The 27,441-nt window shown below is 41.5% G+C and overlaps 1 protein-coding gene across 9 annotated transcripts in view; it reads left to right on the forward strand.

Moving 5' to 3' along the window:
• LOC146649282 (discs large homolog 1-like protein) overlaps positions 1–27,441 on the forward strand; it is a 111,623-nt gene that overhangs the window by 24,208 nt on the left and 59,974 nt on the right. For 5 of the 9 annotated variants that reach the window (XR_014908099.1, XM_085386075.1, XM_085386077.1 and 2 more), the window contains 2 exons: positions 5,981–6,325; positions 12,118–12,240. The exons of 2 other annotated variants lie outside the window; for them this stretch is intronic. Coding sequence is in view for 6 of the 7 variants with exons in the window: in XM_085386075.1 (XP_085242201.1) it covers positions 5,981–6,325; positions 12,118–12,240 (468 nt within the window). In the remaining variant the exon portion in view is untranslated. The remainder of the gene's footprint in view (positions 1–5,980; positions 6,326–12,117; positions 12,241–27,441) is intronic. 2 more of the 9 variants (XM_085386078.1, XM_085386079.1) reach the window with 2 other exon arrangements.

The raw sequence follows: 27,441 nt of genomic DNA on the forward strand, positions 1-27,441 counted from the left end.
ATAATATAACAAACAGTAGCATCGCAAATAGCAGCTTTTTTGGCCACTAGTTACAGGTTAAATGTTCAAAATTTGTTGGGCTGTAAGTTTGAACACAACAACAGATAACTGAATATTACATGAGCTTCAGATGGGCTTTTGAATGTACCATTCACTTTCCTAACTTACTAAAAGCCTCGAACAGCGATGAGAGATAAGTAATTCCTGCATCAAACAGCCACAGTGTACACAATAGAGCAGAAATCAGTCTTAGAAGTTATATTAGCTTGATGTGGCATCATAAAAACTAGCCAGTCAGCCAAACATTAAGGGACTGCTACAATAGAAAGCATAGTGGTCAACTGATGATCATGCCACTGTAATATATTCTTTTGCCACTGAATAATTACAGAGCAATTGGTGCACAACTATGGAGTCCACCCTTTCCTGACCTGGACTCTCTGTCAACTTACTAGGTCAGGTTTTGGTAAGATGAAAGCAGGACAGTGTCTAATGTTTTGTATACTCACTCCTAGCGTGAGAAAGTCTAACTTTTTTTTTTGCTCTGACCAAAAGTTGGCTGAAAAAAGCAGGGGAACAGCTGATCTGCTTGGGCTAGCCTTTAGCTTAGTCAGCAGCCTGGCCCACTTACAGCGCTTCTGCTTCCATCTGCACCACTTCCTACCTTTGAATCAAAAAGCATCTCAAAATACCTTATAGTTGCATGTGAGCAGTGACTGGCTATTGCTGGCCATCTCAAGCTACCATCTAAAGCTAGCTAAAAGCAAGGGAGAGTATATTTTAAATACATGAACTGTTGCCGCTTTTACCTTGCAAGCAATGTGTCCATTTTGGATGTTGTTTAAGTGCCTGAGAAGATAAATCAAAGTCACCTTAACTAGGTCAGACATTTGAACACATTCAAAATAGATGAATGTGTTCCTCTCTTTCTTTTAAGGCCTGTGTTTTTGCTGGAGACAATTCAGTCACTGTGAAGTCATGCGAGGGAAATCTTCTGTAAAAACATATTTTAATTCTTAGATCACATATTTTAGCTTTGACAGACATTATTGACTAAACAGCAGCTAATGTTACTTTACCTTCTCAGCTGCATGCTTAATTTCATCACGTGTTTTTATGCAGTCCTCCTCTTAATGCCATCGAGGCTTTCAATAGTATAATTTTTGCTTCATATTCATGTTGTTCATAATAATTACATTTTTATCAGAGGCTATTGAAAATATATCAATAGTGTGCGGATAGAAAATCATTTGTAAGCTGTCATAATTGTTGTACAAGCTGAGAAAAAGCAATTTCTTTGACAAATGTATCCATTGATTTATTGATCGAGTAACATTTTGTTTAACCATTTGTTCTCTTGCTGCCTTTGTTGATAAATCAGTGTGGTCATCACCTTTTCTCTGGAAATAATTGCTTTATGCTTGATTCCAGTGAACTATTAGAGAGAGAGCGAGATGTGGGAGAAAAGAGAGAAGGATGAAGGCACATGTGTGTGTGTGAGAAGTTCCTTACGGCAGAGGATCCCCTGCTCTTTCATATCTCACCAAGCGTGACTAATGCCTGGCTTTACGCTGCGCACATACACGCGCACACACTCACACTCAAACACACACAAACTAACACATAAACATGTACTAGGATGCTGAATCTGCTCCCTATCTAGTCACGTTTTTCTGGCTATGCAAGACTGGCTGACACACTAACACATGACAGTCTCAGTGCGCACGCCTGTCTTTCTGCTTCTGTGTGTGTATGTGTGTGTGGTCAGCGGGCTTTCTGCAGGCACAGTCCTAGTCCTGATTAGGAATGCTCAGCTGCTAATAGCCAAGCAGCCAGAAACCCACACACTGATGTGAAAAGAGACCTATTTGGTGTCTCTGTTCATTCATGCATCCATTCATTCAGAGGTGTTCTTGTGCCATGCGAAAAATAAAAACACAGAATATAGGATTATGACTGAGTATGTGTGTGCGCGAGTGCAGAGGGCAGTAGAGGCAGTGTTGTGACAACAGTGTGAGCCAGAGCCTCTTCATGGTCCTAGCGCCTGGCTGTTCAGACGCTGCTTTCAGGAGCATTCTGAGGCATTTCTGACTAATTAGCAGGAAGATCTTAGCAAGCGCTGGAGAGGAAATGAAATATGCTGAAAGTCTTGAGATCGAGTCAGATCACAACGGTGTTTATTCCTTATCCTGGTGTAAATGAGGTTAAAGTATGTAAGGGGGGGTGTACAAGACAGGGTGCACACATACACACAGCCTTGTCCATTTGAATTCTCAGAAATTAGCTGATACTGTTCTGTGCTCTCCTGTGAAAAGCAGCCACCCACTCACAGCCTCTGAACACAATATCCAGAATAGATTTGGCATCTTGTTGCTGACCAAGATGGCAGTCAGCTGCAGGGTCAAATGTAGTGATAGTGCTTTAGTGCGCTGATGCTCTGGTGAGCCCTTGTCAGCTAATAGTTGTTATAATCGGTGTGTTAATGTATTGGTTACATTTCTTGAATGAACTAATGTTTAGTCTGTTGAATTAGGAGTATATCAGATTTGATACTGAATAATTCATAGTAACAGTTTTTAACAGTGTGCTCAGATCTGCACAAACTGTCTAAAATACTCTCTTGGGAAAGAAGTTTAATTAGCACTGTGGGCTGTGTAGTTACTGTAGAGTCACAGTGGGAGCTCTACAATAAATCACACAGTCACACTTGTTCCTGTAGTTTACTACGACATTGTATTGACATAGAGCATTATCCAAATGCCCAACCTAAAGCCATTTCTAACCTATCTCCCTCAAACTGTATGGTTATTATTCTGGGTGCCATATATTCATCACCAAAACTTTGACAAGAAGTTTAAGTCTAAGGAAACTCTTAGTGCTTTCTCTTTGCTGTCTTAGCTGCTAAGCTTAGCAGCCTAGCTTATTGTATTCTTATATATTAGTAGATAAAATGTCCCACTCACCTTTTTTTGCCTTTCAGTACGTCAAGACCTCAATGCAAGATATGGTGAGACAGAGTTAAAAGCAAATGCAAACAGGGCTCAGAAAACAACATAACAAAGATCTGGAAAACATATGGGACACAGACAGGCAGGTACACAGTAAAGAGGGACAAATGAAAAGGCACAGCTATTTATACAATGACCACTGAGAGCTAACACAGAGAGTGGAAACAGCTGGGTAACAAGAAAACAAGAAACCAGTGACGACAATCAAGACAGTGAGACAAGACAAAATAAAGACAACTCTCTGTCTCTGTGTAGGTTCTTTGTCATCTATGTCGTTGAAGTCTTGAGAGCTTGAAAACGAAGGCAACAAGGCAACTGGATCTCTTTGGGTTTATTACGGTTTATTCCAAGGACAAAACACATAAACACAAGCAAACAGAAATTTTCTGTCTTTTCTGTCCCAAAATTCAAGAACAGAGATAAAGATTTAGCTCTATTTCACATTTGTGGTACCTAGCTCCTAAATTCTGACAGAGCCTTAACAGGAACTCTCACAATCTTCCTTATTTTCTGTGAGATGTATAGCTTTAGTTCTGATTCAGTAAAAAGAATTGATGCTACGATCCCTGATAATGCGTTGCTTCCAATGGAGACAGTCTTGAGGGTTGGCTGTTGTGAGGAAAGGCAGCCCAGAAACTTCACCAACGGGACACATCGTTGTGTGCCTCAACTTCACAGGGTATTTGAGTCCTTCATCCCAAGCTAATCTGCCATTTTTAACTTTCCTTGGTTATGTTTAGGGATTAGAGATCTGATCTAGATTATCTTATTAAAAACTGAGACACATCGTCAGTAGTAGACCTTGAATTCATCGGGTGTTTCGACCATTATCACTAGACACCCTCATCCAAGGAAGCCTTGCCAGGGTTGACCAGGCCCTGGAGTGCGTCACTGATTTATGTTAAATTGTTATTTCTCTTCTACTTTCTTCTGTTTAGTTTTCTACAATTTATTTTCTTCTATCAATTCACTGCAACTGAGAAATAATACTTACCTCTTTAATATTTATGAAGCCTCACTTCTTCACAGGGATAGAAAAGGTGATAGAAGGAAGTAAGAAAAAAGTGACAAGATAGGAGAGAGCAGAGAGGAGGGGCGCCCGATCTGGCATCCCACACCTCCCCACCGGATCGGGCTGTACGCTCTCTACCTCACCACTATCACAGCAGTGATATACATATTAAACTTGGACAAAAATAGAAATAATATGGTCAGCATATGTCAGCTGCCAAAAGCATAGGTTTCAGCAAAAAGTGTAAAAGATGTATGTAACTTCCTGGTTTGAAAAATAAAGCCAACACAGAAGTGCAGTACATCAGAAATATTTGAGGGCCAGAATAAATATGTGGAGTTAAAAATTAACACTTTTTAAAGTATTTTGTATGAGTCTTGAAAGACTGCAGCGTTAATGGTTGGTGGAAGTGAACAGAAATGTGCTGACGGCTAAGACCAAAAGCATGTCAGTCAGAAGTAGAGAGAAAATAAGAGTCAAACAAGCGTCTTTCCTGCCCCTGTGGAGGCAAGAATGGGCACATTTAATATATCAGAGAAAACTCTGATATATTAAATGTGCCCATTCTTGCCTTTAGACATGCCATTAGTAAACTTCTCAACTGGTGTATGTCTTGCTATAGGAGCAGTACACTGAGTCTGCATGCAGTTAGCTGCCAAGTAGTCTACCCTGGGAGAGCAACAAACCTCTTAAAGGAGCTTTTCACACTGTATGCAATCCATTCTGACTTCAATTTCACACCAGGGTTTGGCTCAAGCTGCGAGTCCAAAGCCCATAATATATTATGTGGAACTAGATTCTATTTAGATTATTTGTTTTTGACTTGACTTGCTATATTAGCTGAAATTACTCTGTTATCATGATATGATCGGAGGATTCAGAATCAGAATCAGAATCAGAATACTTTATTGATCCCTGGGGGAAATTATTTATTCAAGTTCCATTTGTCTTGAAGCTTTAAAACCCATTTGTGCCTCTTTATCAGTATCTTCTTTTTGCGGTTGGTTTAGATTTTAACAGCAAAATTAATGAGGGATAAAGGATTTTAGCCAGATCCACCTAATCAGTGTACAGGAGCGTGTCCCTTTTCTTGCTGCTCAGCTGGCTCAGTTTTTACACAGTATACACAAACTGTCATAGATTCAAAAACTAGCAAAGGACCCGGCATCCCTCCCCCACATGCTTCACCAACTCTCTCTGCTTTACTCTGTCCAGTTAGGCAGAAACATCATCAAATACTTAAAAAAAAAGATTAAAAGGAAGCCAGTGAGAGTGTGTGGGAATGTGGAATCAGAGCAAGGAGAGAAACTCATAAGACTTTGTGCAGTGAGAGTCATAGATGTGGAAGGCATAGAGGCGTGATGAAGGTATAGAGCGATGACAAGGATAGAAAGAAACAGTTTTTCCCTGAGGCAGTCAGTCAACTACTCACTGTCCTTATTCAGTTTTGCATCTTATTTTGCCAGCAAACTTCTGTTCTTTCCTCTATATGTGTGTGTGTATGTGTGTGTGTGTGTGCTCACGTTCACATGTGTATGATATGGAAAGCTCAGGAAACAATTACTCCCATGCTGAGTGTACACCTGGACTGGGCCATGTGCTTACACACACAAACTGTACTACAAAAACATCTCATTACACATGCATGTGTGCACGCACACTCGTGCTCTGCTATGCTTTTTTATTCTGGTTGCGGATTTGCACTAATGCTTTCTTCTTTTCCAGCTTTACTGAAGCTTTTCTGCTTCTGAACTTGTCTTCAAACTTAATCTCTTTCTTCCTCTTTTTCCTTTTTTCTCCTCCTTTTATCCCATCTTACTATATTCCATCTTTCCAACCATTTCTGCCCTGTTGCTCCTGTGTCTCTGGGGGTCTTTTCCTTGCCCTTACTTGCTTTTCCTTCGAATTTCCCTCTGGTTTCCTCCCTCCTCGCATTTTTTCCCCTCCATTCTGACTGTAGAAGTATCGGTGTCAAGAAGAGGAAGGGGCATCACCAGGTGCCCCAAAACTCCACCATCACCCCTGCCAGCATCACCAAATGGGAGTAGCCAGAGAGCTGAGGGAAGGAAGTACCCTGGGGAGGGATGGAGGGACCCTGGGTAGGGAGGGAGGAACCTGGAGGAGAGATGAAGGGAGTGCTGGAACCATGGAGAGAGAAAGGGAACGGTCACTGGGGAGGGACGGCTCTCTCGGTCGCCACAATGACCTCCGGGGAGCGGAGTTGGTTCAGGTGGCGGAGCGTCAGCTATCTCAGATTCAACACGTTCATGGATATGTCACTCATACACACATCACGCCTGCTCAGGTAACTAACCCTGGCCGCCTGTCTCTGTGACTTTGACTCTACAACACAGATAAACATAGTGTCATACCTGAAGCTAGCACTGTATATATTCATGCATGAGTCAGTTGCTAATGCCTCACATGACAGCTCAGGATTTTGTCGTGTTTGCAGTATCTATAATGCTTTTCTGTATTTATACGGGCAAAATGATACATGAGCATGAATGCTGCTTTTTTCATAGTTTTTATGCGCTCTTGACTCTGTACCAAAGGGTCACTTCAGACACATGTTGAACCTGATGTTCAAACCAGTTTAAGAGAGACAGCCAATCAGGAGAAAGTTGACTTAAAGGTCATTAAAGAAGGGAGCTGAAAGAGCTTTTTTCAGACAGCAGATGAACTGAGGGGTTGCAGCAAGGTTCAGTGTTGTATAAATCAAGACTATTGTCCCTGTGAATCATGCAAAGCTACTCTAGTAAAGTAGGCGGAAGTGAGCATCATGGGTCTCCCTTAATAATTTGGTATAATTCCTATTATTAGGTATATACACAGCAGTGTTTTGTTGGATTGTTTTTTTCCATTAAGCAACATGTTAAAATTGATTCCAGATTTGCAGGGTGTGGTTCACATTCTGATCAATGTGTGTTGTTAGTTTTCGGCCACAAAACCATTTTGAGAAGGGCTATGCGGTTGTGGCTCACATTAGTAAAATAAACATATTCATCCCTCCAGCCCTGGTTGGTCTTTTCAGTATTTAACCAAGACCACAATATTTTCCAAATGCTTTGAGTTGCCAGAATATGAAAAAGATGTGTTATTCTTCAGCTATTAAAAGCAGATTTTGTTTTAAAAAAGCAGAAAACGTAGTAAACTGAAAGTCAAGATGGTGCACATAAGTGGTCCGCAGGTGCACATGCGCTGTCAAAACAAAAGACACGCACCAGATAAGAAGTTGCAACGCGCGTCTGCGTACATAGGATTTTCTGGAGGAGGACACACATTTGTTTAGAGGTAAAGATGTCAAAGAAGCTCCTTTAAGCAATTACTTTGGTGTTCCTCCACCTCCAGAGAAATGTCAGAAGGAGTCCGGAACGCAAAAGAAGCACGTATTCTCAGAAAAGTGGTTGCAGGAGGTGAGCTGGCATTTGTTTGAAGCCAGCTGTCCCCCTCCAGAAAATCTTATGTACGCAAACGCGTGTTGCAACTTCTTATCTGGTGGGCATCTTTTGTTTTGACAGCGCATGCACACCTGCGAACCACTTATGTGCACCCCTGTCTATAGGAATGTATTGTTGGAAAGCTTGAAGTTTTCAAACTAACCTAACCCAAATATTTACAGCAAAAAAACCTGTTTAATTAGCTGCCATCACATCTCTGATGTTCACTGATATTGTCTAAATTGATCTAATATTACAGTCCTATTGTTGATAGGGTGATAATCCGCAAAACATATTGAGATTTTATTCTGCAATGGGGTCTCATTACTCTACCTTCTATGTTTTAGTGATGGGATTTCCGGCTCTTTTTAGAGACCCGGCTCTTTCGGTTCGGCTCACTAAAAAGAGCCGGCTCTTTCGGCTCCGAACCGGCTCTTCAGGTTGTTTTGTTGCTTTAATTAATTTATTATTAACAATAATATAAAATTATGCACAAAAGGAATTACTAACGTAAAAACAAGTGGTTTTATTTATATATGTTTATATATAAATATATGCGGTGGCCCCTAGAGACAAAACACGTACAAACTCCAAAACACATTTCTAGCATGAACTGAACTTCCAAAGCAGAGCTACTAGATCACTTAAATTACACAATTGAAAGCATGTGTGCATTGTTTGTGTATTTATACACAGGCACTCATATATATATTCAAATAATTTAAAAAAAAGTTCATTTACCTGTTATTACCACACACCAAATCCGGTCGTTGGTACTTGCTGGCTTGTGTAGCCACAAGATAACAAAGGCTCAACACTGCGCCCAGCATCCTGGAGCACTTCTGTTGTCTTTTGTACGTGTTTTGAGTTTTTATGTGCTTCTGAGTTTTTATATGCTTCTGAGTTTTTATATGCTTCTGAGTTTGTATGTGTTTTTACGTGTTTTGGAGTTTGTACGTGTTTTTACGTGTTTTGGAGTTTGTACATGCTTCAGAGTTCGTACGTGATTTGAAGTTTGTATGTGCTTTGTCTCTAGGGGCCACCGTAAATATACTTTTATTTATTCACTCCACATAAAATGTAATAAATAAATCATATAATACAAAAATCAACTATTCACATTTCAAGTTTTAACTATTTAAATTTTCAGCTTTTTCCTTTCACAAATTTAAAGTGAAAAGAACACAAAACACTGCAAACCACAACACAATTAAATATAAATTATAATATGAAAACTAAAAGAACATGCATATTCTCTGTCATATGGGCCCGCATGAATAAACTTTCTCAATCCTTTATCATCTGCAACCGAAAATAGTTGTGGATGATTACTATACCTTTCTAATGTTGTTGTCCCTGGCTCTCTTTCTCTCCCTCTGGCTCTGTTCCTGTGCTACTGAGTGTAACTACCGCCCCTCCCCCCTCTGCCCAGCGTAAAGCACAAGGCTCGCGTGCAGAGTGAAGCGGAAAAAAAGTGCGAGAGAGAGGCTGAGAGAAAGAAAAAAAAAAACCCACGTGACGGCTCGCGATAAGGAGCCGGCTCGCGTCGTTCACGTCAAAGAGCCGGCTCTAAGAGCCATTTCGTTCGCGAACGACCCATCACTACTATGTTTGGAGCTGATGACTTTCTGTGGTGCTGGTCAAGGTGACGCAGACAGCTAGAAAGGGGAACTTTTTCTATGACTTCAGAATTAGATGGGCCTCTTTCGAAAGTACTTAGAAGTCACGGATACTGCCCTAAATTTGCTTCCATGCACAGAGCCTTTCTTTGTACCAGGAGAATACTTTTGCAGAACTGTGCATGCAGGGGATTCAGTCGAATGCTTGTCCCATTTTTTAGTAATGAGGCCCATTACTATCTCTGTTCTGCACTCACTCTGCGTCTGTCTGCCTCCCCCCGCTTTGTCTTTCTTTCCTTTCTGACGCTCTATCGCTCTCACACACACTCCTAATCGCACCGCGTAGCCTGGTAATCTTTTTATTTTGGTTGATTGGACTGTATCTGTCCACATATTAGTGCTCGCGTCTCTGTACTCGCACAGCTCTGAGAGCACACTGTTGTGTATTCTCTAACACACACACACTCGTTGGTCACACTCTATGCATATCCATAATGTATATGCTTTTTCCTTCTGCTCTATATTGATGTTCTGTGTATTGTCAGCTTTACTGGTGTCTGGTAAATTATAATTATGGTCTTTTCATTAAATAGACAAAATTATATGCACACTGATAATGACAAATTACTTCCTATCACATTGTAGTAACGAATGTAGGGTTTTTTCACAAGGATAAGCAGATTTTAATATCACTTCTTCACTTTTCTTAATTCCTTTTTTTTAACTTGTCCCCATCACTGTCGTCTCCCGCACTAATGCATCCTTTTAAAACTCTGGCATGTGTGATTATCAGTTTATTTTAATATATCAAGTCTTTATTTTGTCAGTAGTGGTACTGTGTCTGTCTGTGAGTAAGTTGCGTCCGCTCTCAGTGCTGGCAGCCAAAGCTGAGGAGGATGTGTATTAGTGGGGTGTCACATCTAAGTCATTATATGCTGTAATCTGATTGTCTCTGCACTGACTCAGTTGTCAGTCAGCACAAGTTCAGTATTTGTCCGCTGGGAGATCTTTGGACCAAGCTGAAGCGCTTCATTTTGTCAGCATGATGAAGACACAGTTGTCATGGAGCTCCACCTTGTGGCTGCATGTTCCCTTCTTGTCGTTTTATATTTAAAACTTTTTTTCTGTTGTTGTTGAAATTACACCAATTCTTCTGTTGACAATAATGACAATCATCAATTACTGCATGCCCCTGCAGATTTAACCAAAGAATTTTGGGCTGCCGTTCTTGCTGGATGCCATCTGCACTTAAGCTCATTCCCCTGTGACCTTCTCTTATCACATTTATCTCCATTTACTTTATGGAGATGCATTCGAGGTCTTGATATCCTGGCCCTTACCACAGCATGGCATCATTATCTGCATTATCATCATTGCTTTCTGCAGAGCGGTCCGTTCCAGCAGCTCATCACCTGTCTGTCTGTATAAAATCTGTGATGGGGAACTATGTGTGTGCGTGTATTTGGATATTTGGTTTATTTTGGGAACTTCTGCTCTCCAAATGGTGTGTGTTCATGCATGCGTGTGTGTGTGTGTGTGTGTGTGTGTGTGTGTGTGTGTGTGTGTGTGTGTGTGTGTGTGTGTGTGTGTGTGTGCGTGACCACAGGTGCTGGATCTGGCTTCCTTGTGTATGACAGATGGAGCTGCCATCCTGTTCTCCCCATGTTCACCCCACCACCCCCCTCCACCTTTTTTTCCCTTGTCTTCACACATACACACACACACACACACACACAGACACACACACACACGCACACAGACATACTTTTCTGTGTTTATTATCTCTGATTTATTAATATAATATCTTCCTGTAAATATTCCAAGCTCACAATTTATCATACCTCTTTTTCACCATAATTTTAAATTAAATAAACTTAGCACAAAAAGTACGGAAATTTATACAAATAAATTTGATATGATATGATTGGAAACTTTATTTCCCCTTAAATGAAGCCACATTTTTAAGGACAATGCATTTTTGGTTTGAGCAGTGTTGAGTGTGAGACTTGTCAGATCTTGTCTGTCAATGCCAAACAGTTTAATCTGTTCTGAGATTCTGGTGCCATGACTGGTGTACACCATCAAGCCTTTTTGCGCTGGTGTCGGTAACATGTGCACTAGAACCTGAACATCTGGAGGAATGTTATGTTCAGCGTTGTTACGTCCAGATTCTGACTACAGCAGTTGGATCATAGTGTCAAAGTGATGGTGTGGGGCAGAATCTTCCTCAATGAAAAAACGAGGCGTGTTCTCACTGGTAGCAATCGCAATGCAGAGATATCAAGAAGAGGCTCTGCAACCAGTGGCAGGTCCCATATCTCCACAGTCTGGGACCGAACTATGTCCTCCAAGATGGCAATGCTTGCCTCCACATTGTGGGATTTATCAGACTAACTGCAGAATTTGTGAATGGAGAGGATGGAGTGGCCTGTCTGCAGGTCAGACCTCAACCCCACTGAACACTTGTGGGATCAGCTTGGCTGTGCTGTTTGTGCCAGAGTGACCAGCACAGCCACACTGGTTGACTTGAATGCTGGTCAAGGAATGGGATGACATCCCACAGCGGGATATGACTGAGCTGATGACCATCATGAGGAGCAGGTGCCAGGCTGTTGTGTGTGTGGCAAGTTTTTCATTGGCACAACCCACAAATGCATTTTCTTTACAAATGTGGCTCCATTTCAGGGGAAATAAACAGGCTTTCAACAGCATAGGATTTTGTAGCCAATAAACATTGTTACAACAAAGAAATAATCCACCAAACACAAATTTCTATACTTTTTTTGCCAAGTTTACATTAATGATCATTGACTATGAATGAGATTCAGCTATTTTAATTTCCATTGAACACAGATGTGACCATTCGTACTTTCTGTTTTCTCCCTTTGCTTTGCACAACCATCATTAAGAAGGAAATATATTCTAGATAAAAGTATATGTCGGTCTTACACCTGTGCAATGATCAGAGCGCAGTGCACCTAAACATATTAGTTTGTATGCGTGTCGAACTTTGTTGAGCTCATGTCTGTACATTGTAGGTAGAATCACCTGAGGTTTCCTTTGATGACGAGGCGTGGCCTCACCCAGAGGGAGAGAGGCTGAATGAAGTCCCAGCCCCACCTTTCTCCTCTCTCTATTCTCAAAGTCACGCCTACTACCAGGTAATCCTGGCATGCGTTCGTAGCTTCATTTGTTTGTGTTTTTGGTCGTTTCTCATTTGTAAACTTCCGATTAAATGAGCATGCAGGTTTCTCTGCGTTTCTGTGAGACACATCTGCAGAATGTCTTCACTGTACTGGGTGAAATTCAAACATCGTGTTTTAACAGTGCACAGAAACTTTGTAAGGTGTTCCATGCAGCATTTAAACATTAACAAAATGTTAGTAAGTCAACGTTAATAGGATACTCTGTGCGATCCCTGTGTGCAATTACTGCTACAGTGCCAGAGGTCTAAGCAGCAGATGGCAGAAGGAATGAAAAGTGAGCATGTTTATATTTTTAGAAAAAGGGCCACAACTGGAGGGGAGGCAGTGTGGAGGGATTGGACCATTTTAATGTTATCTTTAAGAAACGACACGACTTCTAAAGTGTGTCTTTGATGGTAGCTATACCTTATAACATAATTAATTTTACAATGATATACTTACTTTGCTGGCGTTTAAAAATGCTACATGTAGTACCTTTAGTAGACAAATCTACTCAAACTTTCTGTGCTGCATTCATTTCTTGAAACCACAACCAAAACATTATGTTGTTTTGTTTCTGTGGACCATGTGAATACAGACCTTGTGTATTTTTAAAAAAATGTTTGAAATGTTTCTGTGATGGTGCCCACTTGTGTTTGCACACATGGTCTTGCATGGATGTGGCGCGAGCACATATAGTCTTCTGTGCAACTGCAGTGTCGATATGTAATCATGCTCTTTACGATAAATTGTAGGTTATAACCCATCTTATCTACCCCGTTTCATGTCACCCATGTTAAACTTGCTGTGTCTGTATCTTGTGTGCTCATTAGAATGCAGTTGGAGGAGCTCTGTCAAATCTCCAGTTTGAGCTCCTTTCAATGCATGTAGTTACAGTTTGTGAACTGCAGGGGGCAGAAGAGGCCTCCCAAAGTTCACAGCTGTTCAGGGTTATGCCTTCACAAATTAATATCTGACTGAATTCTATTCATCAAACTGTTTAATATGATTTGGCGACTGAATGTTGGGATAATGGAAATGCTTTTTATCAATACTGACAAAGCTGCTCAGCAGTTTGTCGCTGAATAGAGGGTAAGAGCAGTCGTATAATTGACTTTGCTTTAAAAAGTCTCTGGCAAACCGTATATCTATTGCAGAGACTGAAAGCAGTGGAACATAAAAAGCGTTTTGCTCTCTGTGTTGAACACACAGACTGTAAGACATACATGGTGTACTCAGAAGCTTCAGTGGCTCCTAGTCATTAAGCTAATGCAGATAATTAGGCAGGAAGTAAAGACAGAGAGGGCCAGTGATGGGAAAAAACGGGATGAAGGGAGAATTATGGGCAGACAGACACAGAGCACAGATTTGTTGCTGGATGTTAATCAGCCTGTCAGTCAGCCAATTCATTCCTCTCCAAACAAACTCTTTTTCCTTTACAGTAATAGTAATCAACATTGAGTAAGACGTCCGCTCACTGTAACATTTCAGGGATGTTTGCTTCACTGTGCCGGTCCGGCCGTTTAACGCACAGCCTTTGTCTACCTTCAGGGAGAGACCTGCCGCTCAAACTTAATCCCGTTTCTAAGTGCTTAATAGGACAACATCACAGAAGTAGCTTGCCCTTTCTGCTAGATTCTCAAAAAGTTAGTTATTTAAACATTTGGAGCTTACAGATTTGATCCTCCCTATACTGCCACCCTCTTGTGCTCTGCTTAATTAACACTGATGTACTTTGCTCAGTGTTGGTACGCAGCCATGTAGCTGAGTGCAATTGCATCAGCCCACAAGGTAATTTAATTTTCTAAACTGCAGTGTTTTTCTAAACGAGTATGAAAAATAGTGAGCCGGGCCACCTAGCTAGTCATATCTGACTTAAAATAGCTGTTCAATGCTTGCTGGTCACAAGGAAATGAGAGATCATCAAGTCCTTAAAAGCATTAAAGTGGAACTGTGCAGTATTAAGATTCTCGTAATTTTGTTAGTACTGAATGATAGCTAGAGCTGGCAGTCATCGACTTAATATAGGTAGGACACAAGGGCAACTGGCATGTCTAAAGGGCAACATGTGCACCCTGTACAGAACGGCCCTGTGAGACTTCACATGAGTTAACAGCAGTTGTGAAAAATGCTTTTCTCTGTCTGCCTTTTGATGCTAAGCAGATATTGCTCTTTTAAAAAATGCCCACGTGCTTTGTCACAATAAAAACAACACTGTAAACAATAACCGTCAAGTTTTGGGCCAAACAAAGAGCTGAATGATGCTAAAAGGTTCTGAAGAGCTGAAGAGGGAAATCTGATGAATTGACTTGTCACTATGACCATAACCTTGAGCTGATAGTTATTTGAATCGTCGTCATTGTCATATTGATTGTTGTTGCTTTAAATCACAAACTTAGACCGTGCTGCGTAGCAAAAAAAAAGCCAATCCTGACCTCAGTCAGAAAAGCCTAAATATCCGTCTTGGCCTATTGGGACTCTCTTTTTGCTTGGGTTTGTGCTTGTCTATGCTACAGTGTTTTATGTCCATTTTTTTTATATACCCAGCATTTACAAGGAAAGCTTGACATAGCTCTGCAAAATTCTCCTTACCAGAATCGAAGAGGAATCTAATGGAAGAGCTGGTGAGGAGCCAAAATGCTTAGGAACCACTGCACTATAGATCTGTATGGCGTCTGCTTTACAGTCCTTCTGACTGCATCATGGTCCCTTTACGGCTGTAGACAATGTAAGATAATACATATTAGAGTTTGACAGAGAGCTATCTACAAGCTGGCTATTGCAATGTGAGAACAAACAGTGCAGAACTGCATTTCAGGTGTTGGTCTGTGTCCATGTTCCAAATGTATATTCATTCTTTAGAGAACATGACAGCACTTCTATGGGTCCTGTTACTAGTTCAGAAAGTCTAGAAAATTCTGGGTTACTGTGCTTACAGGGTCATCCTGTCTAGAGTCTGTGGAGCTGGGACAGAAAATAGGTTCTAGGTCATTCAGCCAGATCAGTAGGAGAAAATAATTTGTTAAAAAAAAAACAGTAAACACAGCATTTGTACACGAGGCTATCTATCACCAGCCTGGCCTACCTGTAGAGGACAGAATGGCAAATTTGGCTCTCTCAGCAGGCGAACATTAAACATGCATGATGTGTGCTTTTATTTAATTGGTTCTGAAATATTAATAGAGTTGGCATTCACTTGCTGACATTTGACTGGAGAGAGAGAGGGAAAAAGTGAAAGAGAGAGAGACACACGCACATTAAGGGTTGTGATAGGGACTGTGTGCTACAGAAATAATGCTGTGTCAGCTGACGTGTGTGTGTGTGTTTTGTACTTTGTGTTGTAGTGGCTAGTTGCAGACAGTATGAGAAGGTGACCAGGGGAGTCTAATAATATGCCTCCAGCGTTAATTCATGCCAGTTATGAGGATAATATGCTTTAACTGAGTGTTTGCACTGCAGGCGGCATGACTGATTTGGCGCTCCACACCCTCTGATAGTGGGTAATGCAAGCGGCTGAGGTTCCATCAGTGCAGTGTTCTGCAGATATAGTTGTTTTACGTTTGTGTTGTGTGTGAAGTGTTAAATTTCTGCTATCAGTTTTTCTTTGTAATGTTCTTAGACAATTAAAAACTTTTTCATAAATAGAATATTTCCATAAAAAGGTTAGAGGTCTTTATTTTTCTCAACTGCAAAATGTGACAGGCGTATATTTTAAACTGGCTTTTATTCATGACTTCCTCTAAGACGTGTAATTAATCATATTTGGCAATTTTCCACAACAGAAAGTTGATTTTTGATTTCTGCATGATGCTGTTAACACAAATGCAACACTTACTGTTTCTAAATAAAACCCTTCAGTGTTTCAGTGGAAGAAAACACTTAATTTGGTCTCAGTGACATATGCAACACAGGCCCAATAGGAAAGAAAGAATGAAACTCAAAATGAATGAGCAGGAATGAGTCAAATTCAACAAAGAGCATATAAGTACGCATATAGAGAATTTATTAATTTAAAGCAGTATAAAACTACAAGCATCCACCTTATATTGGAAGCACCAGAGGTTTATCTGCTTTAATATTGTGGACTATAACTGGGCCTGCCTTTTACTTCTTTGTGATATATCTGTATCAGAGCCCTCTTCATTTGACTACCATTTCTTTTTTAAAAATGGAAAATAAAGTTAAGTTAGCATAGTGCTACTTTGACTTAGCAATGTTAGACAAAGGCACAACAATAAAGCACAAGAGTCTGATACAGAACGATTTTGTGAGAATGCACTAGCGCCACAAACTTCACATCAACATGTTAACATGCTCATAGTGATGATCCCAAAATGCTGAATTAGCAACTATTATGTTTGCTTTTTTATTCTGGGGATTTAGCGTGCTGATATGAGCAAATTAGCAATAAGTGCAAAGTATCCTTTTGGCATCTCCAGTTCATGTACACCAGGGGTCTCAAACTCAGAGAAGCGGCGGCCCGCTGCTAGCACCGTCATCTCATTGGATGGAATCATGGTAAAGACACCTCTGGTTAACATGTCGGGTTCTGTGTCGTAGCCGGTAGCTAACTAGCTTTACTGTCTAGGTCAACTTTGCTAGCAAGAGAAAGACAGAGGTGTTAAAAGGCTGCTCCAATGGAACTTTATTGTTTAGGAGGCAGCAAACACGGTGTGCAGTCAAGTCTTAACAGTGTACTTATAACTGGGCTCGTCAGGCACTCTACACTGGCTGCACTGGTTATTATTATATTTTACATGCTTTGATCTCTCGTCGGTAGAAAAATTTTCGACTCTCCTGTTTCTCCCTCCTTCACGCTTGAATGTAGCCTCCTGGCCTGAAAAGTTAAAGAGTGTTTAGCGTGTGGCTACCATGTTACTGACAAGAGGCGAATATTGGGCTATATGGGTGAAAGTGAAGTGTTTGTAAAAAGTCAAGACTCAAGGCTTCAAAATAATAGTGCCTTTAGTTTACTGTTTCCATCTTTTATATACAGTTTATATTATGTACTGAGCCCAATCTGGGATCTCTGGTTTTAAATTTATTTATTTATTTTTTGCTGTTTGGTTGATTTTAGGCACCAAAGCTGCTTGGCAATGTTTATGTAAAGACTGGGATTTGGGTTAAAAGAGAGAACCTACCTACTGAAATGTTAACTGCTCAAAAAAATAAATAAATAAATAAAAATACTTTGCAGTATTCACAGAAGTCCCATGCAATTTAGGGCAATTCAAGTCAGATTTAGAGCGATCCTCTATATTTCACACTTGGTCTAGGATCCATCTTAGACTCTGAAGAAGCCTAACAAATCTCTGAGATATCTGTTCAGATCTTAGGAAACAACACATTAGTCAGCCAGCACCAGGTGTATTTCAGGAGTCTCAAAGCTGTTACTATAGTTACTGTTCCCTAGGAAACACAGGAAAAGGCTGTGACAGGGGTCCCGCTCCACCTGTGGCTAATCCTCTAGGAGGCTAATCTTGCTGTGTAGGCTAACTGTATACACCAGAGATAGAAGTCCACATCACTTAGAGGGTCAGTCTAACCTGTGTACGCCCATCTTTTGTTTGACCTTTGACCCAGATGTGCCAGCCAATTTTAATGCATGCTAAAGTCTCTAGACTTCCATGCCATGCTTCAGGGATGCTGTGAGGACACTTGTTAGCCTGCTTGTCTTGCCTCTCTCCTGTCTTCTCTTTTCTTTTATCTCAGTTGGTGCCCAGCAACAGCCTGTTGTTTTCCATTCTGGAGTCATGCTCTATGTGTGTGTGTGTGTGTGTGTGTGTGTGTGTGTGTGTGTGTGTGTGTGTGTGTGTGTGTGTGTGTGTGTGTGCACGTGCATTAAAGAGTGAGTGCGAGTGTGTGGGAGAGCTGGGTGCTGCAGTGTCTGGAAACAGCCTCAGGAGAAGATCTGTCTCTTTCTCACAGACAAACACACACATTAAAAAAGAACCAACATCACCTCGAGCATGCATGTACTTCAGCGCACACACTCGCACTGGGAGCATACCTGTTATTACTGTGCCTTAGTGTCTCTCGGTTTCCAAGATTGTCTCCCCCCCATCCCCCCACCCACTCTCACACACACACACAAAAGCACACAGACACCTCAGCACACCTACACACACAAACACACAAACATTTATCTCGTTATCTGTCTAGCCAGTGCCAGCGCTCACCGTATTCTTCGGTGGCATTCAGCTTTCTTTCCACCGTGTCTCCTCCTCACACTGCAACAGGCATCTTTGCATATGTGTGTACAAATATGTGTGAGGGTGTGTGTGTATTTGGAGTGTGTGTTATGTGTGAATGTACTGAGGGGGGTTCTGTTATTTCATTGGCTGGCTGGAATGTAGGGGCGTGGCTTGCACCAGTAATGATATCTAACAGTGGGAGAGAGAGAGGGAGAAAGAGAGCGAGAGAGAGAGAGAGAGAAGGGGCATCGGGTTGCAGCTCCAATAAAAGACTGGAAAAGACAATTTGCTGAAAGATAAGCGTGCGAGAGAGAGAGAGAGAGAGAGAGAGAGAGAGGAAGAAACAGACAGGGTGGGTGGGGGTTAGGTAGGAAAAGAAAAGGAGACTGAATAATGTACTGAGTGAGAGAGACAAGAAGAGAGAGAGAGACGGAGAAACAACTGAGATGTAAGAGAGAGGGGAGGAGAAAGAGAAGAGTTGCAGAATGATTCCAACCATCCACCTACTTCAGATGCTCTTCTTCTCGCCTGCATCCTTCCACCTCCCTCCTTTCATCCGTTCAGCCACCCATCACTCCCTCCCCTGCTCCTTCCATATTTAATGGGAGCACACACAGTGACAGCAGGGAGATTGACTGGTCATCTCCTTGGACTCAGAGAGAAGGCGGGAGGGAGGGAGAAAGAGGTGGTGGGGTGGAGGAAAGACAGAGGGAAAGAGTGAACTCCCTTAAATAATCAATCTTCATATCCTTGTGTGCCTGGCCCATACACCCCCTCACTTTGTCTTGTCTCTGAGGAGAGGCAAGAACGCAGCTGAGGAGAGGAATTTTGGATTTCCAGAGATGTGGATGTTGGACCTTTCTCCTGGCTAGAGAGAAGATGGGATGATGGACCAGTTGATGGAGAACAAAAAAAGACGGGCAGATGGATTAATGGGTGGACAGACACACAAAGAGCCTGAGAGACAGACTCACGCTTCAACTCTAAGTGGACCCTGTCTACCTGTCCTGCACTTTCTACCTCCTCCTCATCTCTCCTTCCACCAGCTGCTCTGTTAATCCTGAGCTAAAGAAGATAAAAGGGACATTATTAAGAGAAAACTTCAGAAGAGGAGATAAAAATATCCACAAAGGCAGCATCATTTTCAGAAAGTGTTGCAAGAAAAGGGAAGCTGGACTGTATATTTAGACAGGGACACTGTGAAAGCGATGAGTGACAGATGAGAGAGACTGGAGATGAAGCAGCAGAGAAGCGTTACCACCTGAACTCAATCTTGTCTGTCAAAGGGAAGATCAGACAGCAGAGACGATGAACTATATTTTTGGAAACAACACCCTGTACCCTCGCAGTTCGAGGGTAGGCGGGGCATCCGGGGGTCAAGGGGCGGGCCTAGGTATCAAACAGAAGCTGGGGCCCAAGCGGGGCTCCTCGGAGGAGCTGGCACCTCCCCACACCTCCTCCCCCTCCACCTCCTCTCCCGCCTCCTCCTCCCCCTCCACGTCCTCCTCACGCTGGCAGCAGCTCCTTATGTTCTTCTCCAGGAGGAATGCCTTCACTGACTGTATCACTGCAAGCCAGGTAACACACACACCTCAACCTGTGTGTGTATGCCCGCTTGTGTGTGTGTTTGTGTGTGTTGTGCTTTAGGGATGGTGGGAAGCATGAAACCTTACCTGAGTTTTTGTTGAGTGTGTGTGTGTGTGTGTGTGTGTGTGTGTGTGTGTGTGTGTGTGTGTGTGTGTGTGTGTGCCATTATTTAGCTAACATTCTCCAGTTTCAGTTTCTTAGCCAAAAAACAGGGAGGCAGTGAGGGGCAGCTTTAAACTGAAGCTGAAGCAGCACTCTGTTTATGGTAGAGATTTTGATAATGTTGTCATGGAAATGAGCCCTGGCATAGTGTACGAGACCCAGAGAGCCGGTGTGTTGCCATGGCAAAGCCATCGTTTAGCTGAGCAGTCTCCTCACTGCAAGTCTACAGTGAAATGAAAATCTTAGCACTGAAGGTGTGTGACTGACCTGATGAGAGGCATCACTGTCACCCCATGTGTAACAGTTCATTTAGGACGTTATTATAAAACGAGCCATAGGAAGTCTATCCGTGTTTGTGAATTATATACAAGTGAAAGATAGATGATGTTTTTTAAACTGCCTTTATAGCACTTTATTTAGGGGCTGGTGTTGAGCTGGTGCATTGAATGTAAGCAAAAGTAGACAAGTTGAGCATCATCAGCTTTAGGGGACAATTAACATTTTTTAAGGATTCTTTACAGTTGTCAGATTTCTTGGGACAGAGACTTCAGGGACATTTCTTGACATATCTTCACAAATTCATATCAGATGTAAATAAGAATACTTGTGAGACTCTGTCCAGATTTTCTCAAGAAAATATCATAAACCGATCCTGATTAGCTGTCCTATCTGATTCTGAGGTCACATAAACTGAGGAGAGAACTTTCAGTCTTTGCAGAGATATGTAGTCTCAAACTGCTCTTGTTTGTATATTTACTTGTATAATTCCCCTGGGTTCATACTTGATCTTTCTGGTTTTAAACGACCTCTGAATACTTAAGTAAGTAGAATATTTTGTGTTTTTTATGTTATCAGTGCAGTGTTAAGATAAACTAAATAGCAACATATAAATAATGCATCAGTTGGTTCGTAATGACCGGATTAATCTATAATTCTTATAGCTGTCTTCTGGAGCATATATATCCTCTGTCCATCCATCCATCCTCTTCCACTTATCCAATTCAGGGTCATGGGGGGAGGGGCAGGCTGAAGCCTATCTGAGTTGACATGAGGAGCGAAAGGCAGATTGCATCCTGGATAGAGCAACATCATTAATTTAATCAAATTTTACAATTGTTTTACACATTTTTGTACCAAACAGTGTGAACGCAGTTATTGTGGAGAGTGTGCCGGACTGGACTGTACCTTCAAATTTGTACCTAACTATAGTATGATGAGACTGCCATTAACCCAGCTATAAACCCTGCTTTATGTCCAGTTAGCTTCAATTCTTCAATTCTTTATTTATTTGTCACATGTAGTTATAACTAGTACAACACACAGTGAAATGTTTTTTCCGGCTAAAAAGTATTCCCCCCCCGACTGTGCATCTTACTAAACTTATAATAAAAAAATATCTATATAAAAGTATAAAAATGTATAATATCGTGCAAAATATTACGCTGTAATAGTTAAGAGCTATAGTGTACGTATTTACGTAAATACAGATGTAAATGATAAAATACAAATAAAAATAAGGATAAAACTCAAAAGAAAATTATATACTGTGTATGGAATTGTCCATCATGTTGTCCGATTTGTGTTTTGATTGAGGAGTCTCACTGTTTGTGGGTAAAAACTCCTCCTGAACCTTTCAGTTCTTGTTTTCAGGCTACAGAGGCGTTTCCCTGACCTCAGTGGCCTGAACAGTTTGTAAGCGGGATGGCTGGAGTCGTTAGTGATCCTGATGGCCCGGGATCTGCACCTTTCAGCGTAGATGTCCTGCAGTGTTGGTAAAGATGTTCCCATAGTGCGTTCAGCTGTGCGCACGACCCTCTGCAGGGCTTTCTGTTGCTGTACTGTGCAGTTCCCGTACCACACCGTGATGTTATTACACAGGATGCTCTCAATGACCCCGGTGTAGAATCTCCTCTGGATGTTCTTGGAGATCTTAAACCTCTTTAAACGCCTCAGATGATAGAGGCGCTGTCTGCCTTTGCTGATGAGGAAGTCCGTATGTGTGTTCCAATTAAGGTCCTCGTTGATATAAACACCGAGGTATTTAAAATTAGAGACTTTCTCCACAGGGTTTCCATTGATCTGAATTGGGGTGTGAGTTTTCTCGCCTCTCTGTCTCCTAAAATCAATCACCATCTCCTTTGTTTTGCTGATATTCATGGAGAGGTGGTTTGCCACACACCACTTTGCTAATCCGTCCACCTCGCTTCGGTAGGCCCTCTCGTCATTCCCGGAGATGAGTCCTACCACCACTGTGTCGTCAGCGAACTTCACAATGGAGTTAGTGGGGTATCTGGCCGTGCAGTCCGCGGTGTAGAGGGAATAAAGAAGAGGGCTAAGCACACATCCCTGGGGGGCCCCTATGTTCAGTGAAAGGGTATGAGAGTACACATCCCCTATTCTCACCGACTGTGGTCTCGCAGTCAAAAAGCTGTGAATCCACCTGCACAAGGATGTGCTGAATCCCAGATCCCGGAGCTTATCCGTAAGGATGTGGGGCACTATGGTGTTGAACGCTGAGCTGTAGTCTATAAACAGCATTCTCACATAGTTCCCACGTCCCTCATCTAGATGGCTCAGTGTGGTGTGCAGGACCTGTGCTACAGCATCTCCAGTGGATCTATTTGTCCGGTATGCAAACTGCAATGAGTCCAAGTCGGGAGGGAGGAAAGAACTAATAAAGGGTTTCATGAGCCTCTCAAAACATTTCATCACTACAGATGTTAGGGCCACTGGGCTAACATCTGTCTAGTGCTTCACCACTTTATTGAGTTTCCACATGCTGAGTCAATAATGCTCATGTAGTGTGGAAAAATGGAACAAATGTGAACATGCATGATGTACATTAGGATCTTCCAGATGTTGAAATAATTTGCAGCAGCTGACTTTGGTAATTTTCTATTTAGATTGTTCTCGTCTTTTTTAAGCACCACCTTTTGAAACCCTTTGTTTCCACAGTGTTATGCAATCTATTTTTATCATTACATTATGCAAAAATATAAAGAGACATTTAGGCCATTCTCTACTTTGCATGAATGTTTTGGATGTTGCTTGTTATTGATATCAGATTTTTAAATGGAGGAAGCTGTGCCTTCCACTCAGCATCTCTTGCAGATATTAGACTAGTTTTCTGAGGGGTAAAATAGCTTGAAACATCAGAACATTAGGAAAGTGCTGCAGATGTGATGATGTGATTGGCCATTAGTGAGTCCTTCTACTGATATGGTATAATCAGCACATAAAAAGCATCAGTGACATAAAATAAAACATGCATAAATAAATGCATGAATGCATGGATTCCTACCTTAATTACAAGATTCCAGACAGATTTGTAAAGTGCGGTAGCATGTGTAACAGTCTCGAACACTTATTTTAGTATTTGATGTTTTGTGGTACTGTAGCATATGTGTCTCAGACACTTACTGCATGACTGATAGGGCATTATGCTAAACACGCCCTCACTAACATAACTCTCGGTCCCACAGAGAGAGTGTATGGATATAAATGTGGTGTGATACATTTGACACTGTGTGTGTGTTGGTTATATCAAGCTTCCATTATGATACACAGAGCTTTGCAGACCCATGTCTATATGTAATAACTTTCTACTGTCTCCAGGGGGCAGCATTAAAATATATAGCCCAACCAGTATTGTGATGCTCCTAATTTCTTGCTCTTTTGCTCTTTACAGCAAAAGAGAGTTGAGGCAGAAGTGATCATAAACAGTATCTTTGTAGTGGAGTGGAAGCACTTCAGCCACTGTCTGTGCTTTTTATCTGTGCTTTTTCTAATCTTTGATGATTTCACTTGCACTTCTTCCTTTTCGTCGTAAAATCATCTGTCACTTCCTTTCCTGATTATAATAATAATAATAATAATAATAATAATGGATTGGATTTATATAGCGCTTTTCAAGGCACCCAAAGCGCTTTACAATGCCACTATTCATTCACTCTCACTCTCACATTATACCTAAATGTTAACCAGCATTCAGCCCACGCATACTGTCATCTCTATAGTGCTATGCATTGCAGGACTCCCTGTAGCTTGTGAACTGGTTCTTAGTCTTTCTCTCTTTGGGACTATAAACCCCACATTAACTTGCAAGTGCTAATGGCCAGAGCCAGTTAAGGTTTTGATGGTTTAGATTGTTGAGCTAACAATACACAAATGTTCATTAATCTTTAATCAAATTGTTTAAAATGTTCAACACTTTTTGAAAAAACCATATAAAGCATAACAGTATGATATAGTTTTGGAATCATATGGATTTTAGACTGGACTTTATCTCAGTGGTGTCTGTTGCTAAGCCTCTTCCTCGATGACAGTAATGTTATTGATTCTAAACGCTATCAGCGCTCCAGTCAATCCATCTGTATAGGTAGCCTGGATGTTGACTTTTGGCTGTACTTTGATAGTGTTATTTGCTACCAGCAGGCAAATATAGTTTGAGTCTCTTTATAGCACACACAAAAGGTTAACCCTACACGCTTAAAATGGGGTTTTTTTTGTGCACACAAACAGCAGTCCTCTCTTTCACTGCCCCACCCATTTCTTTCTATAATTGATGAATAGTAAACAAGAGGTATGAAGGTCATACTGGCTCTCCAGAAAGAGCTCTAAAAGCCTTAAAGATGTGTTTAGTGGTCAAAGGAAATGGATGTGGAGAGGGTTGGGCAGAGTAGGGAGACAGAGTGGGAGAGAGAGTAAGACACAGACGGAGACAATTAGTGACTGATTAGATATCCGATCCTAAAATCATAAACTATCCATCATAAAATGTCCATCTGAGCATACAGCAAATCAAGCGACAGAGGTCAGCTTGTCGATCATGTTAGGACTGTTAGTTGGAATAGTCTGAATGTAAAGTATCAGCAGGAGAGGCAGTACATCGGTTTTCTGTTTGGTTTCACATTGTCTGCTGTCTGTCAGATGTTCCCACTCAATAGAAAAGTGTTAAAATGTATTTAATCACAGCAGATTCCAGTATTATCACAAGCAAAAGGTGTAAAAGACAGAGTAACAAATTTACAGTGGTTGTTTTATTCTAAGAATGAGGTCTAAAAATATCCTCTATATATGTCGGTAATATTAAAATGGAAAATGTGTGGGAGCTACGTCACAAATGCTTTAGCTATACTGCCTTTTTGCACAGTACAGTTCAACCTACTCTCCCCAGCACACACACACACACACACACACACACACACACACACACACACACACACACACACACACACACACACACACACACACACACACACACTGCTTCAGCAGAGAGTGGCTCATTATCCTCCTCTTCCTGAGAAGACTTTCCACTCTCCCAGCACCTCATGGGATACCAATGTGCATGTGTAGGCTTTTCTTTCACAGCTGATTGTGGATTTGTCGTTCCTACTATTTCACCTTGTACATTGGTCTGATGGGAAACCTAGGACCCCAGTATGCTTGTGTGCGATTAAACTCCAAGTCTAATATTTGAGTGGGCACTATGTAATTAAATAAAGTAAGTTTTTTTTTTTTGGAGTCTTCACACCATAGCTGTGAATTTTCACCTCCCACACTCAGAATCTATACATCATGGCCTCATGGAAATGAAAAAGCGCTTTAATGCTGAATAAATGAGAAATCACAAACAGGTGCCGCGAGACAGAAGTGGTTCTTTATTCTTCTTCTGCTGTGATAGTGCTCTGCTCACATCATATGGAAACACACACTGGGGCAACTTGAAGGTTAAAAGCAATGACTTGGAAACATTAACGTGTTCAGACTTGCTCGGAAACCCTCGGGGCATCATGACTGACGTGCCCTGCCTGCTTTCTTTCATTCTGATCAGCTGCTACATGAAATCGTAAATGTTGTGTGATTCTGCAGAACAGAAGGAATGATCTCAACAAAGTAGCCTCGCTGTATCTTCCCTCTTTTATTATAAATGATAGCGCGGTGGTGATGTCATGAGTGGGTGGGATTATAATGCAAATGTATACCGTCCGGACCGTCATTGTGTGTCGTAACTAATGAGCACCGCCTCTGATGCTAGCCAGCGCTGCAGGTGGCATCAACTGTTGTCATGGTGATACTGCTGCGCTGATCACCAAAGGGAGAAATTTGGGTTTTTGTGTGTTTTTGTGTGCACGAGAGAGTGTTAAAGTTAAAAAGGAAAAAGTAGATGAACATTTGTATATAAACTTGCTATCTTTATATGTGATCTCACACACACGCACACACACACACACACACATTGTGTTGTGGCCATGAGTAGTGCAATGGATTTGCGCTGCTTGAGAGTGTGTGAGGTGTTGCGTCACCTTCTGTGAGTGGGATGAAGCTTGCATATCAGCTCTCTCCCACACACACTGAACACACACACACAGACATCTCCACACGCTCCCTCTCCATCAGTCTCCTACCTCCAGCCTGTTCTCTGGTTATGCTGATATAATCAGCAGAGATTAGCTGACCACAAGCAATCACTTAATATGTCCACTAACTAATGAGACTGAACACAACATAACGATGTCTCCATCCATCTTGTGTGATTACTATGGGATGGTTTGACACTACAGGCGGCTTGACCTATTCACCGCTACTTGAGAAATTCATGACTGGATATAAGTGCTGATTGTGATGTAAATCAGAAGCCTTGAGTGTCACTGCTTCATTAGAGCATCGGCTTTTCATTTTAGAGCAACAATGTCTGCTTGTGTATTATTATTACTACCAGGCAGAATAATATTGGCACCTTTGTTATGCAGTCACACATGGATGTGCTACAGTAAGTGACAGGCTCATTACTGTACACCATAAGGCACAGATTATAATTGGAAAAGCTTTTGTTGCACAGAGAATATGAGCCAGCAAACAGCAAGCTTTGTCCCACGTTAATGATGCCATCCCTCTTGACTTGTAATTGTGCCTCCTTGTAGGACAATGAGTGTGCGTCTTGATTAAAATTAAAGTTTAATCCTGTGACAGAAATGAGCAGCAGCACCACCAGTAGTGGCTTCTCTCACAGTTTGTCCCTTTCTTCAAGTATGTATGATCAAATCTTTTATATCACTTCAGCAAATTGCCTCTGGAAAAAGTCCTAAAACAGATATGAATATGCAGAGTCAGCAGGGAAGGGATTCGATTTTGGTACCAGAAGCTTTCTTGTATTTGTTTGCTTGTATTAGAGCTGGCTGTGGTTGCATGCAGGTAAACAGTCCATAATAAGAGCAAGACAGGGATTGCATTT

Source organism: Rhamphochromis longiceps, linkage group LG17, assembly GCF_057381845.1.
Source record: "Rhamphochromis longiceps isolate RC_006_pf linkage group LG17, R_longiceps_female_GT1.1, whole genome shotgun sequence".
NCBI classification, from domain to species: domain Eukaryota; kingdom Metazoa; phylum Chordata; class Actinopteri; order Cichliformes; family Cichlidae; genus Rhamphochromis; species Rhamphochromis longiceps.